The sequence below is a fragment of the Crocodylus siamensis genome, chromosome 2 (assembly GCF_052110815.1).
Source record: "Crocodylus siamensis isolate JL-2025a chromosome 2, ASM5211081v1, whole genome shotgun sequence".
Taxonomy (NCBI): domain Eukaryota; kingdom Metazoa; phylum Chordata; order Crocodylia; family Crocodylidae; genus Crocodylus; species Crocodylus siamensis.
Window position 1 is genome coordinate 220,434,472 of NC_143396.1, and position 13,522 is coordinate 220,447,993.

Consider the following 13,522-nt stretch of genomic DNA (forward strand, 5'->3'; position numbering starts at 1 on the left):
GACTTAGAAGTTGGTGGGAGTTCTCCAGGAGGTCTTTAAATCTAATGTATTGTGTATACCTGGGCTTGATATTGTCCCCTTATGGTTGAGGCCATAGAGTATAAAAGGGACCCACTCCTGTCTTTTTTTCTATTAAAGAAAATAGAATAAAAAGGTGCCTATGTTATATCACATTGCTAAACTACAACAGGTGACAGCTACACAACAATTTAGTATTACATTAGCAAGCCAGTACCAGGTATCTGTATCTGCAAATGAGAGATTAGGAGGCAAATAGAAATGGGGTGAAAGAAACTTCCACTAAAACCTACAAAGAAACACTGCAATTCAGACAGATCAAACTTAAAAAAGAATGAGTGTCTGAAGATACATAGCAGAAAATAGCACAAGGTCATGAAATCAAATTGAAATTTTATCAGATAAGAAGAATACAAAAACAATGACTTCAGGAGGGGTATACCAGAAAGAATAAAGGCTAGAAAGATGTCAGGCAGGGCAAGCTAGATTGTATAGACAAAATGGTAGCTGTTGTACAGAATGCCACCTTGGAGAGACATATGAAGACATGGCATAGTATACCAGACAGTTACCAAAAAGAAGCAGTCCAGGACTGTCAAGCCAGTTTAATAATTAAGACATCAGAACAACTACATTTATGGAAGTAAAACTGTAATCAATTAGTAAATGGCCAACTCAGCTCAGTAGTCAGAGAGGATTTATATATAAGCTGAACTAGGATCAGTCAGTGAAGTGGAAGTATAGAAAGCAGTTATGCTGGAGTACTGCGTCCAGTTTTGGGCTCCACAATTCAAAACGGATGTGGAGAAGCTTGAGAGAGTCCAGAGGAGAGCCACGCGTATGATCAGAGGTCAGGAAAACAGATCTTACGATGACAGGCTGAGAGCCATGGGACTCTTTAGCCTGGAAAAGCGCAGGCTCAGGGGTGATCTGATGGCCACCTATAAGTTTATCAAGGGTGACCACCAGGATCTGGGGGAACGTTTGTTCACCAGAGCGCCCCAAGGGATGACGAGGTCGAACAGTTATAAACTCCTGCAAGACCGTTTCAGGCTGGACATAAGGAAGAATTTCTTTACTGTCCGAGCCCCCAAGGTCTGGAACAGTCTGCCAGCTTAGGTGGTTCAAGCACCTATACTGAATACCTTCAAGAGTAAATTGGATGCTTATCTTGCTGGGATCCTATGATCCCAGCTGACTTCCTGCCCTTTGGGCAGGGGGCTGGACTCGATGATCTCCCGAGGTCCCTTCCAGCCCTGATGTCTATGAAATCTATGAAAATCGAGTGAAAAAACTATTTATGTAGTGAAGCTGCCAAAGAAAGAAGACCTCAGTCAATGCAAAAACTTTGAGGACAGTGAATGGCTCTCCATCCCAAGTCAAGTGTTTACATATTATCCTAGATCAGTGCTATTCAACTATTGGGCCTCATGGGTCAGATGAGTGGTGCAGAGCACATCTATGGGCTGGATCAGGCCCCTGAGGCTTGGCACGGCCCCTTCCCTACCCCATGATTGGGTTGTGGGCACCAGTAATGCCGCCTCCTATCTTCCCCCTCCACATCTTGGGATTGGGTCCCAGGACCTCAGTACTGCCTCCTTATAGTCCCACCAAAATATGATTGGGCCCTGGGGCACATCACTGTCCACACCCAGCCCTGTATGCTGGGATCAGGCACCAGATACAGTGTGCAGGACCTAGAGCCCCTGTGGCTCCTGGGGGAATGGTGTCATTGTGCTCCCATCATTAAATTTCTGGACTCATGGGGAGTCCCATGGGCCAGAGGTTGAGCATCCCTGCCCTGGACAGAGTAAAGAAAGCAGAAGTATTGAGGCAATGACATGAACAGGCAACATTCTGATGAGAAATCATGTGTGAATGAAATAACCCCATGTCACAGGCCAGCTGAATAGCAGTCACCACTCTACGTGAATTTCATTGCCTTCCAAAAAGTACTGATAAAATAGATGGAATAGTCGGATAAAAGGTTGTCACAGTGGGATCCCTTCAGAAATTTGTGAGCATCATCCAGAGTTACTATGAAAATGTATGTAAAGTATTACATGATAGCAAACTGACTGAACTATTTGAGGTAACTACACACATCAGACAGGGATATGTTTGTCACCCGTAATCTTCCTACTGGTAACAGAGTGGGTAATGAAAAAAAGTGGAATATTTTAATAGAATGCAGTGGACTCCTAAACAGATTGGAGGACCCTGATGTTACATTTTGTCTCTTGTACCTGATCCTCAAATTTGTGAGCCCAAGGGAGTGACCCTAGATCTGTGCATGTTTATTGGGATCAAAAATCAGTGTAGAAAAAACTAAAACCAGGAGAATCAACATGTTCCAAGAAACAAGAATAACAGTTACTGAGCTGGGCATCAAAGTTTGGCCACTCGGATGTCTTAGCAGCTTCACAAGCAAAATGGGTGGACACAACAAAGATACTAAAACCAGGATAATAGGCCTTCATAACTCTGCAAATAACCCAGTGGAGCTGTGCCTGCAAATTAAACTCCATATGTACTTAACACCAGTGTAAAGGGTTCCTTTGTGCATGGTGCTGAGTTTGGGAGGCTAATTGAGACCCTGCTACGTGAACTTCAAGGCTTCATAAAATGCTACCTTTTACAAATCTATAGCCTCTGGTGAGTAGAAGAAATCACTAAATGCTACAATAGAGGACAAAACAGAAGCTGATATGACTAGAAATAAAGGACCAAAAATGGGAATAGCTGGGACACGTGGAAGAAGGACCCAAATATCACCACAAGGCACTGGAATCATCAACCTAAGAGGCATCCGGGTAATAGGTCTGTGTGAAGTGGAAAGTATTCATTTTGGATTTACATTTGGCAATTCTGAGGGATGATGATTTGATTTGGAAATTCAAATCACTGTCTCTGTTCTATTTGGCTGAATCTGAAGATATTCAGCACCAAATCTTATTTGGCCATAGACTAAACAGGCAGGCAGTGCTGGTGGAAGCAGCTGGAGGATCAGCCAGACAAGCCCCAGCTTGAGTTGGTAGCCCTGGGAGAAGCTGCAGCTCATCCAGCTGCTCCCCCACAGTTGCTCCCTCTGCTGGGGTGAGGCAGACACTGCTGGCAGCCCTGAGACAAGCCATGGAGGATGGCGGATCGGATGCTAACAGGGCTTAGCTTCCCAAAATGCAGGATAGCGGTAGGACTGCAAGGCAGTCTGGCAGCAAGCTTCTCGCAGTTGCAGCAGGGGTGGGGAGGGAGTGGGCCTGGGCCTGGGCCTGGGGGGCAGGCACTGCGCAGCTGGTGGGGTGTGGGACTGAGCTGCGACTCCTACTGCTACGCATACCCCAGGAAGCATGGTGGGGGGTGGGGAGTGTGTGTCCCCAGGTCTGTGCGAAGCAGGGCAGGCTGCAGCTGTGGACTGGGGCCGGGGCAGTGTCAGGCTCTTCCCAGCAGGGTGGAGATCAGCTGGACTGTGCTGAGGGCATATGGCAGTGGTGCTGGGAGCAGGGGCTATGGCAAATTTTGGGGTGGCAGCAGCTGTGTCCATCTCCTCCTCCTCCTCCTCCTCCTCCCCCTCCCGGGTAACTCTGCTTCTGGTACTGCTGCCACCCACCCTGAACACAGCCTGGCCCAGCACCCCCTCCCCAGAAGAGCCTGGCACTTGTCCCAGCCCACAGCAAGCTGCAGCCTGCCTTGCCCTGCACAGATCTGGGGCACATGCCCCCCCATGCTTCCTGGGGTGCATGTAGCAGTAGGAGCTGCGGCTCAGTCCCGCACCCCACTGGCTGTGCAACGCTTGCCCCAGGCCTAGACCCACTCCCTCCCCACCCCTGCTGCAGCTGCCCAAAGCCTGCCACCGGGCTGCCTTGCGGCCCTACTGCTGGCCTGCATTTGTGGGGCCTAAGCCCTGTTAGGCCTCATCCCCTTCTGCCACCTGTGCTCCTGAGTCATTTTCCTATTATCTGTTTAGGATTTTTGTCCCACTGAGGTTGTGTGGCTCTGAGGAATGTGTGCAGATATTTCTTTATCGTGTCATCTGTCGCTGTCCCCTGGGTAGAATGAAGATTGAGAGCACCAGAGTCAGATTTTTGGGGAAACAGACTGGCTGTGAGATTCAGGATTTGGTTTTTAGACTTGGGCTTAACTTCTTAGTGTGCCTTTCCTGTGCTCTTAAAGGTCACTCCCTCTGTATCTGACATATGGAGAGGAGAAAGTGCAAAAGTTTCTGCTCTGAACACAGTTTAACTCTTCTGTGTTGGAAAACTCTCAGGACTGAGAGAGGTTGCAGTTTTGTCCTCATCATCCACAGAAAGTTTTAGAAATGCAGGGTGAAAAAGGTAGAGTTTGGGGTACTTTGGTTAGGGTGAGGGATGACATCCATCATGGGTCTGGGTAAAGGAAGAGGCCGTGCTCCAGAAGGAGGGTGAGTGGTCTTGGGGTTTTGTAGGTGTCGATGCACAGGACATATCTGTGTTGCTGTGGGTGCAGAGAGAATGGCTGCTGGAGAGAGTCAGAGGTCCTGGCCTCTTTCAAACCAGCTTTACAGCTCATTGTTTCTCTGACGCTTTCTATTCTTATCTTTCCCCTCTATAGAAAATCCACCCCTGAAGCGAAAGAAAGGTCCAGCCCCCAAGATGCTGGGAAATGAAGTGTGCAGTGTGTGTGGGGACAAGGCCTCTGGCTTTCACTACAATGTGCTGAGCTGCGAGGGCTGTAAGGGCTTTTTCCGCCGCAGTGTCATCAAGGGTGCCCAGTACATCTGCAAGAATGGTGGCAAGTGCGAGATGGACATGTACATGCGCCGCAAGTGCCAGGAGTGCCGTCTACGGAAGTGCCAGGAAGCAGGAATGCGGGAGCAGTGTGAGTGCAGGCTATAGGGGCAGTGAGGTTGCGAGGAGTGGGGCATGTGGGAAGTATGCAATAAGTGTACAAAACTACAGTACATCAGTGGTTCAGAGACATCCTGCAATCAACTGTAAAACCTCTATTGTTTCCAGGCCATGGACAGTTGACATAAGAGAGGACTTCTCACTTTTTTGCATCCTATAAATGGATAGTTCTGTACCATTTACAATTACATTTCATCCCATTTCTGTTAATTACCCCATTCCTCAGCATTATCCAGTTCTTTCTGTAGGATATTCTAATTCTTCTTTGGGTTGACAATGCCTCCCAACTTCAGGTATCACTCTCTTTTGTTACCAGTTCATTAATGAAAATATCAAATAAGATTGGTCCCAAGACTGATCCTTGAAAAACTCGGTAAACTTCCTTCAACCAGAGTTCTCCTTTCTGTACAACCTGTGTTTGCCTCCTCTCTAGCTAGTTCCTTATCCACCCCACAATTCTTATACTAACCAGCATCTTCTCCATTTTGACTAATAATTTTCCATATGGAACTATATCGGATGTTTTCCTGAAGTCCAGACAGACTAAATCTACTGCATTTCCCTTGTCTAGAAAATTCATTTTCAGTTATTTTATCCATGGGTTAGTCTGGCTTTTCTCCCCCCCCCCGCAAAAAAAAGAACATTATATTTTGTCCCATTTTCCATATGCATACATATTTTTTATTTTTCTCTTCAAAATTTATTCTAAAGACTTTTTCATACTGTTTAGAGCAAATTAAGATGAACAGGCCTGTAGTTGCTTCTTTGGCTTTTTTCCCTCTTCACTATTCAGGCATGTGGCACTACCTCCAATTTGACAATTTTTGTTAAAAATCTTTTGCTATTGAATCTGTGATTTTTGTGGCATGTGCCACGTCTTTCAGAGTTCTGGGGTGAAGGTTATCTTACACCCTCAGTTTGAGCACACTGAGCTCTTCGAGTTTTGCTTCTGTCTTGCAGTGTGTCGAGTGCATTTCCAGAGCCTCATACCCATTTTAGCCATCCTACCTTGCTTCCAGGTTCAACATTTGTCCTAACTGGAATAAGATATTAATATAATGTTGGGGACATATTAAGATAATTGTTTTTTTTTTAATCCTGACCCTATCCTTGTTGCATACTGGCCCTTGATTCCTTGTTCTCTGTGTATTAATATGGCTAAAGAGTTATAACTATTGGCCCTTGATTCCTTGTTCTCTGTGTATTAATATGGCTAAAGAGTTATAACTATGGTCACTTCATTTGCAGTATCTAAATTTGACAATTCATATTTATCCTTACACTTTCTGATCTAGAAGACGCACAGTTCTGTAGTGGTCAGTTCCTTTTTTCCCTTTCTTTGTAGGCTTTTTTGTGTATCCGTAATACCATTCTTGAGGTTATCTATTTCTTCCAGTTGTTGTATTTTGAACTGTTCCCAAGTTTATTGTCCCTTGCTTCAAATAAAAGCTCCAGGTAATTTGGGTACCTTTTGATTAGAAGTTCTAAATCTCTTCTGCAAATCCTTTGGGCTCATCAGCCCAGTTGACTTTTACTAACTAGTTTCTCAATTAGCTGCCTTTTTTGGAATAAAAAACATGAGTTACCTACAAAATAGATTTGCATATCCTTCCATTTAGTGTAGTCTGGACCAATTTGTGATCACTAGATCCAAAGTTATTTTATATCTGCTTCCTCTATAAGCATCTCTCTTCAGACTTAGCTCTAGTAAGAAATAGCATAATAGAATCACAGGGCTGGTTGAGACCTCAAGGGTCATCTGGTCTAACCCTCTGCACACGTGCAGAATTTACTCTTGTTAAACTATCACAGATGGGTATCTATCTTCTGGCAAACCTCCAGTGAAGAAGGTTTCACAAGATGCCTGAGCAGTATGTTCGTTGGCCTACTGCTAGTGGGCAGCATCAAGGATTGTCCTCCTACGCTTGGCCCACTTCATTCCTGCCTATGGAAGCTAGAGAAAAACACAGACAGATACAAGCAACTAATAAAGCAAAATCAAGGAAATAACTGTGACCAACAATAACACTTAATCTACTCCCACCCACAAACACAATCCTGTGCAAATAGGACAGTGTTCATGACAATTAGTTTAAGAATCTGTTGGGAAGGGCTCAGGGGAAAGCTGGTGGGATGGTTGTAGCACTAGTGTGGATAGCACAAAGGTAGTATCTGCCCTTTGTGTTGAATGTGTGGATTATTTTGCAGGACGGCTGTTCAAAACAATCAATGGGACAAACTAGAACCAGAAAGGCAGGTTTAATATGATGTTATCTGCTATTGCTTATTACCTATATTACATGCATTGCAATATACTACATAACTGTAGAATGCATGCATATGCAAAAATACCTGTTACTGTCACCCACAGTGGTGTCCTTTCTGTTTCTCAGGATTTGGCAAAAGGAACACAGTGGACTCTATTGCTTCTGGTGTCAGAGTTTGCTTTTACTGCTGCCTCTTTTTTTCTCTCTCCCCTAGGTGTTCTGTCTGAAGAGCAGATCCGGCTGAAGAAGCTTAAGAAACAGGAAGATGATCAGGCACGCACTGTTGTTACACGCACAAACCCCCTGCAGACCCCAAGTACCTCATACAAACTGACCCCCGAACAGTTAAACATGATAGACAAGCTTGTGGCAGCTCAGCAGCAGTGTAACCAGCGCTCCTTCACAGACCGGCTCAAAGTGACGGTACGGGCTGAGAGAGTAGACTCCAAATTAGAGACTGAAAGTGGAGGCTGGAACTATGGGTTGTACATGTGGGAAGATGGGCAAGAGTTGTGGACTATGTTTTATGGTAAAATGCCAGATAGGGGCTTCTCAGTAACTTCTGTGCCGCCTTCTTTATTTCTCTTCCTTTTTGTCTTTTGTATCATCTTTCTTTCTCTTGCACACAAGCATTCCGTCTCCTACTTGTTTCTCTCTTCTCTGCTCCTACAGCCGTGGCCACAAGTTCCAGACCCTAATAACCGTGAGGCAAGGCAGCAACGTTTTGCTCATTTCACAGAGCTTGCAATCATCTCTGTGCAAGAGATTGTGGACTTTGCCAAGCAGCTGCCTGGCTTCCTGGAACTCACCAGGGAAGATCAGATTGCTCTGCTGAAGACATCCACCATAGAGGTGAGAATCCAGCCCCAGCCATTTGAAAAGAAAAGGATCCAATCTCCCAACCAGAGAACCCCTTCTTCTTTTGGTTTCAGTAGCTTCTCTGGGGAAGGAAGAAGTGAGAAACCAGTATTCCAATGCTAGCATCTTTTAGCATAGGGCACTGTAGAGAATAAGGGAGGACTATTTTTTGAAGAGCTACTAGCTACTACAGTTACAGACTCTTGACAGGGACCATTGCAGCAGATGGGGCAGTATTTGCTTTCTAAGTAAAAGGTGTGCACCTTAAGGGTAGTTAGGTGCTTTAGGACCTGATAATCTATAGATCCGAGTGCCTTCCCTATTTCTGTCTTGCTGAATGTGTCTCGATGGGTCCATGTGTTTCAGGTGATGCTGCTGGAGACATCTCGGCGCTACAATCCAGAGATCGAAAGCATCACCTTTCTTAAAGACCTGAGTTATAATCGGGATGATTTCGCCAAAGCAGGTGGTGCATTAGACAGGTGTTTTTTTTTTCTTTCCCTCTGTCTTTCTTTCCCTCTGGATCATTGGGTTTAGAGGGTAGTAGTCAATGGCTCAATGTCTATTTGGCAGCCAGTATTAAGTGGAGTGCCCCAGGGGTCAGTCTAGGGGCTGGTTTTGTTCAATATTTTGATCAGTGACCTGGAAGATGGGGTGGAGTGCACCCTTGACATGTTTGCAGATGTGGGGGGAGGTGTAATAGATATTTAGAGGGTAGAGCAAGGATTCGGAGACCTCAACAAATTGGAGGATTGGACCAAAAGAAATCTCATAAGGTTAAATAAGGACAAGTGCAAAGTGCACTTAAGATGGAACAATCCCATGCACTGCTACAATCTGCAGACCAACTGGCTAAGCAGCAGCTGTGCAGAAAAAGACCTGGGGGTTACAGTGGACATTAAGCTGAATATGAGCCAACAGCGTGCCCTAGTGAAGAAAGCGAATGGCATACTGTTCTGCATTAGTAGGAGTGTTGCCAGCAGATTTGATGGAAGTGATTCTTCCCCTCTTTCTGGCACTGGTAATGCCACATCTGGAATAGTGTGTCCAGTTTTGGGCCCTCCAGTACAGAAAGGATGTGAACAAATTGAAGAGAGTCCAGCGGAGGGAAACAGAAATGATTAGGGGGCTGGAGGACATGACTTCTGAGGAGAGGCTGAAGGAACTGAGTTTATTTAGTCTGGAGAAGAGAAGACTGAGAGGGGATTTAATAGCAGCCTTCAACTACCTGAAGGGTGTTTTTAAAGAGGATGGAACTAGATTGTTGTCAGTGATGGCAGAGAATAGAGTAAGGAGCAATGATATCAAGCTGCAGCAAGGGAAGTTTAGGTTAGATATTAGGAAGAATTTTCTCACTAGGAGGGTAGTAAAGCACTGGAACAGGTTACCCAGAGAGGTGGTGGACTCTCCATCCTTGGAAGTTTTTAAGACCTGGCTAGACAAAGCCTTGGGTGGGATGATTTAGTTGAGGGTGGTCCTGCTTCGAGCAGGGGTTGGACCAGACCTCCTAAGGTTCCTTTCAGCCTTAATTTTCTATGATTCTATGGTATATTTTTCTATCTTTTCCTTTATTGTGCTAGCTTTTGGACTCTTGGTGGGTCTAGGACAGGGTATCAAACATGCAGCCCATGGGCCAGATTCAGCCTGTGGAGATAGCTTAGCTTATCTGGTTTGCAGAGCTTCACTGTAGCTGCCAGCAGCAAAGGAGTTAATGCTATTGCTGCTCAATTCTTCCTCATTGTAGGGCCAACTCCCAGAGGGCAAATGCTGCTGCAGAATTTAATGTTCTTATTTGCTGCTGAAGACTAAAATCAGTGGTAGTTGGTGACAGGGGTTGATCAGTGGCATTGTTAACTCTCTGGCTGCTGGCTGCATTGACACTGTGGCTCATGCACCTGTGGTAGGGGAGACTGGGGGTGAGCATCAGTGGCACAAACTCCTTGGCTGTATAGTTGCAGCAAGAAGCCTTGTGGGCTGGATTCTGTGGTAGATCACCCCTTTTTTGTGAGAAGCCCCATTGTCAGGGCCAGGCCTGCCAACACATTCGAGTTTGACACTTCTGGTTTAGGGATTAAGGCAGGGGTTGGCAGCATTTTGGGAATGGTGGGCTGAAATAATTCAGCTCATTCCCAGGCAGACCGGCCCTTCCAACCCAACTGCTGCTGTTACATCTCCCTGCTGTCTGGCTGCCAAAATACTGCAGAAGCCCTAACTTTGTGGGTCAGAAAGAACTGATCTGCAGGCTGGATTTGGCCTCAAAGACATGGGGTGCTAACCCTGGTATAAAGGGTTTATAACAGGGACCCACCAGTATTAGCCTTTAGTACCTGAACTAAGCTGCCAATATATTATTTTAAAAGATCAGAAAAGAAATCAGGAAGCAAAACTGCAATGGTTTCCTAACGCTCTCCATTTCCACATTGTGGAATTATGTCTGATGGGCCAACTTGCCTCTGGTCTCCCTAAAGAAAGAGGAAAGGGCTTTCTGTTCAGCTCTTCCCAATGTTTTGTGGTTATTTTCAGCTACCTTAGTATGGGAATTCAATGGACTGTGTCACTAATTCAGTTAAAATCCCTTTATTAAATCCTAAGGCCAGTAGCAGTGATATAATTATGTCAAATGAGCATTCTGAAGTACTGTAATGAATACTAATCAGTACTGTTACAGCACTTCCTAATGATTGCACCCACACAATAAAATTATTTACGCTGGTCAGATACATACAATAAGATCAAGCCCAAGGGCTTGGTGATAGCTCGTGTTAGAGTGGCTGCAGTAGTTTCACTGGCATTAACCAAGAACTCCTCTGTCTTAGTATCTTTTATCCCCTTAGATTTTCCAATTACATGGCCTCCTTTTTGAGTGTCTGCCTTCCAAAAACTAATCAAATCTTGTCTGCAACAGAAGACGTGTCTGGTTTCTTTTTTCAAACTCCTTCCCACCTTCCTTGTTTTTAGCTCTTTGTTTATTCTTGTTGGGCTTATGTGTTTCCTGGAACCAAAGAATGCACCAATTTAATGTTTTTGCTATTGTTTACCACCTGTCCTTCTACGTTAGCATATCTGCTGCTTTCTTTTGTGTGATTCTTAGCTTGTTCCTCCACAGCAAAACTATCACTATGATCTTTCTTTGTCTTGTTTAAACCATGATTTTCTGCAAGCTTAGCAGCGTGTTGCTTATAAGAACATATAATCAAATATAACACATCTATTCTATACATATGTTAATTTTTTTTAATGCACTTGAAGCTACACTACATCAACTTTGCATGCAGTCAAACTGTTAAATAAATATTAATCTCTGTGCTTGTCTTGGTTGAGAAGGTTGTGCCTGCAATCCTACCTTTTGATCTACAAGAAATCTTTGGGGCTTAAGGCAGGCAGGATCATTAATGGTCACTGGGTAGAGGGCAGTGAGGATCAAGCAAGCAGCATCAGAGATTCAGCAATTTGAGTTGTAACTACCTTTGGAATCCCCTTTGCTTATCTGTTAATAAGTTGTTCCCACCATCCTGCCTGGGATACTAGGGGACACAGGTTAATAGGCTACCTAATTATCTGAAAATGAAACCGAACTAGGGAGGTGTATTGCTGCTGAGCAGCACAGCCCTGGCTTGTCTTTTGCAGTTTTTTACTGGGGGATGTAGTTAGGTAGAACTGGTCCTGTTGGTGCATTGTGTGGTTCATCAGCTCAGACCCTGGACTCTAGGAGTAATGGCATTAGGTTGACTACATTTTGGTGGATGACGTACATTCCAGAAAGTATGTTGTGTATCAGTTCGAGACATTTAGAAACCTGTGCAGATTATAACAGAAATGTTGTTTTGTAGTTTCTAAGGTCTGATTTCTCAAAAGTGCTCAAGCAGCCTCAATTCTAGTTGAAACCCATAAGAATGAGTGTGCTTAGTACTTCTGAAAGTAAGACTGCAGCTCTCCCATGATTTTGGATCCTCTGAGTGTCAATTGCAAAAAAGCCCTTTTGAAAACTCCCACTTCTATAATATACCCAAGAATTTTTAAGACCGTAAGCTTGGGAGATTTTGAACTGGCCCATCAATGAGGACTCTGATTGGTTTGACAGAAGCAAACGGTGATACCCATAAAGTTCACTGTAAGTAGATCTGTACTGCTTCCACGGTACTTTTGAGAGCTGCCACTGAAAAGCATGCTTCACACACATACCCACTGCCACCCTGTGCACAGTAAACAATGAAAGTACTCCAGAGGCAGGACCCTGGGTTACAGCTACATTTCCATTTCCAAGAGACCGTGGATAGAATAACTTCTTACACTCGTCACTTGAGTAGCCTTTGCACTGAGTCTGCTTTAGGGCTTTGGTCTTGGGGTTGCAACGTGGGAGGTTAATTTGTTTGTTTTTTGGGTTTTTTAGTCAATGCTTCCTTTGGAAATGTTATGTTGAACTTCATATGTAGTGACCACAATATAAATGTAATGGGTGGCACTGTCTGACCATCTCTATTCATTTCTCTTGGGGGCAGTAAAGAGTTACTTCTCAGTACTTGGCCACCTTCCTTATGGAGTCTGTTTCATTAACTTATTTCACTTCAAGATGGAGAGTAGTTTGAGGGATTCTCATTCGGTATTCCAGGGCTACATCACTCTGTGTGTGTGTGTGTGTGTGTGTGTGTGTGTGATTTGTTAAGTGACATTTTAACATTAAGAACATGTTGAAGAGCAAACTGTTGCTTGTCATACCCAATATGTGATGGGGACTAGAGGAATGTCAGGGTGAGATTGGGGTAATAGAGGAAATAGTAATGGGATTGGGAGCAGGAGGTGGGTTGTCCCTCTGGGATTGAAGGGGTTTATGGTGTGGTCCCAGAGGGGGCAGGGACTTTTCTGTCCGGGCCCTTGGCATTTTTGTAAACTTGTTGCTGTAGTGATTTAACTCTTTCATTTTACTATTGTCTGTTAAGGTTCCCAGAAGCAAGGTCAGTTTTATACTGGCTTTTATTGGACCAACAAAATACTTGGGAGAGATGTTAAACAAACTTCTTGGCACAAAATGGCATTCCTCAGGTCTGGGGAAAGATGTAGATGCAGCTTAAATTAAATACCAAATAAAACAATTACCTTTGTTTAATTCAATTATGTAAGTGGAAGAGTCATTTAAGGAAAGGAAGAGGGTAGTAAAGTTGTGGAGCAGGAAGAAGCTATCAGAGGTAGCTACAAACCAAATAAAAGGCAGCTGAAAAAGATTAACTTAATTATGTAACAGAATAAGACCATTCAAAAGGGAAGAGGTTTGTTATTACTTCTCTGTACTCCACAAGTTAGTGGTGAGAGCATGTAAATTGTAATGTGACATAAGACAGTGGTCTGTATTTGGTCCATGATTTTTCCTGTCTAGTAAAGTTATGGAGTTTTGTTCCCACACATCTGCTGAAGGTATCATGTAACTTTCTCTTGAGTACAAAGACTGTCACATCAGAGATGGAGTGGTTATTCTGTGAAAAAAGTTCTCATACTGGTGAC

General features: G+C 44.3%; 1 protein-coding gene across 4 annotated transcripts in view; it reads left to right on the forward strand.

Moving 5' to 3' along the window:
* Nucleotides 1-13,522, forward strand: part of NR1H3 (nuclear receptor subfamily 1 group H member 3) — a 41,274-nt gene that overhangs the window by 21,125 nt on the left and 6,627 nt on the right. For 3 of the 4 annotated variants that reach the window (XM_090033101.1, XM_090033102.1, XM_090033103.1), the window contains 4 exons: nt 4,606-4,872; nt 7,383-7,591; nt 7,841-8,020; nt 8,393-8,492. In XM_090033101.1, the coding sequence (XP_089889227.1) occupies nt 4,606-4,872; nt 7,383-7,591; nt 7,841-8,020; nt 8,393-8,492 (756 nt within the window). Of the gene's footprint in view, nt 1-2,730; nt 2,839-4,605; nt 4,873-7,382; nt 7,592-7,840; nt 8,021-8,392; nt 8,493-13,522 lie in introns of those variants that run through there. The other variant, XM_090033104.1, reaches the window with a different exon arrangement.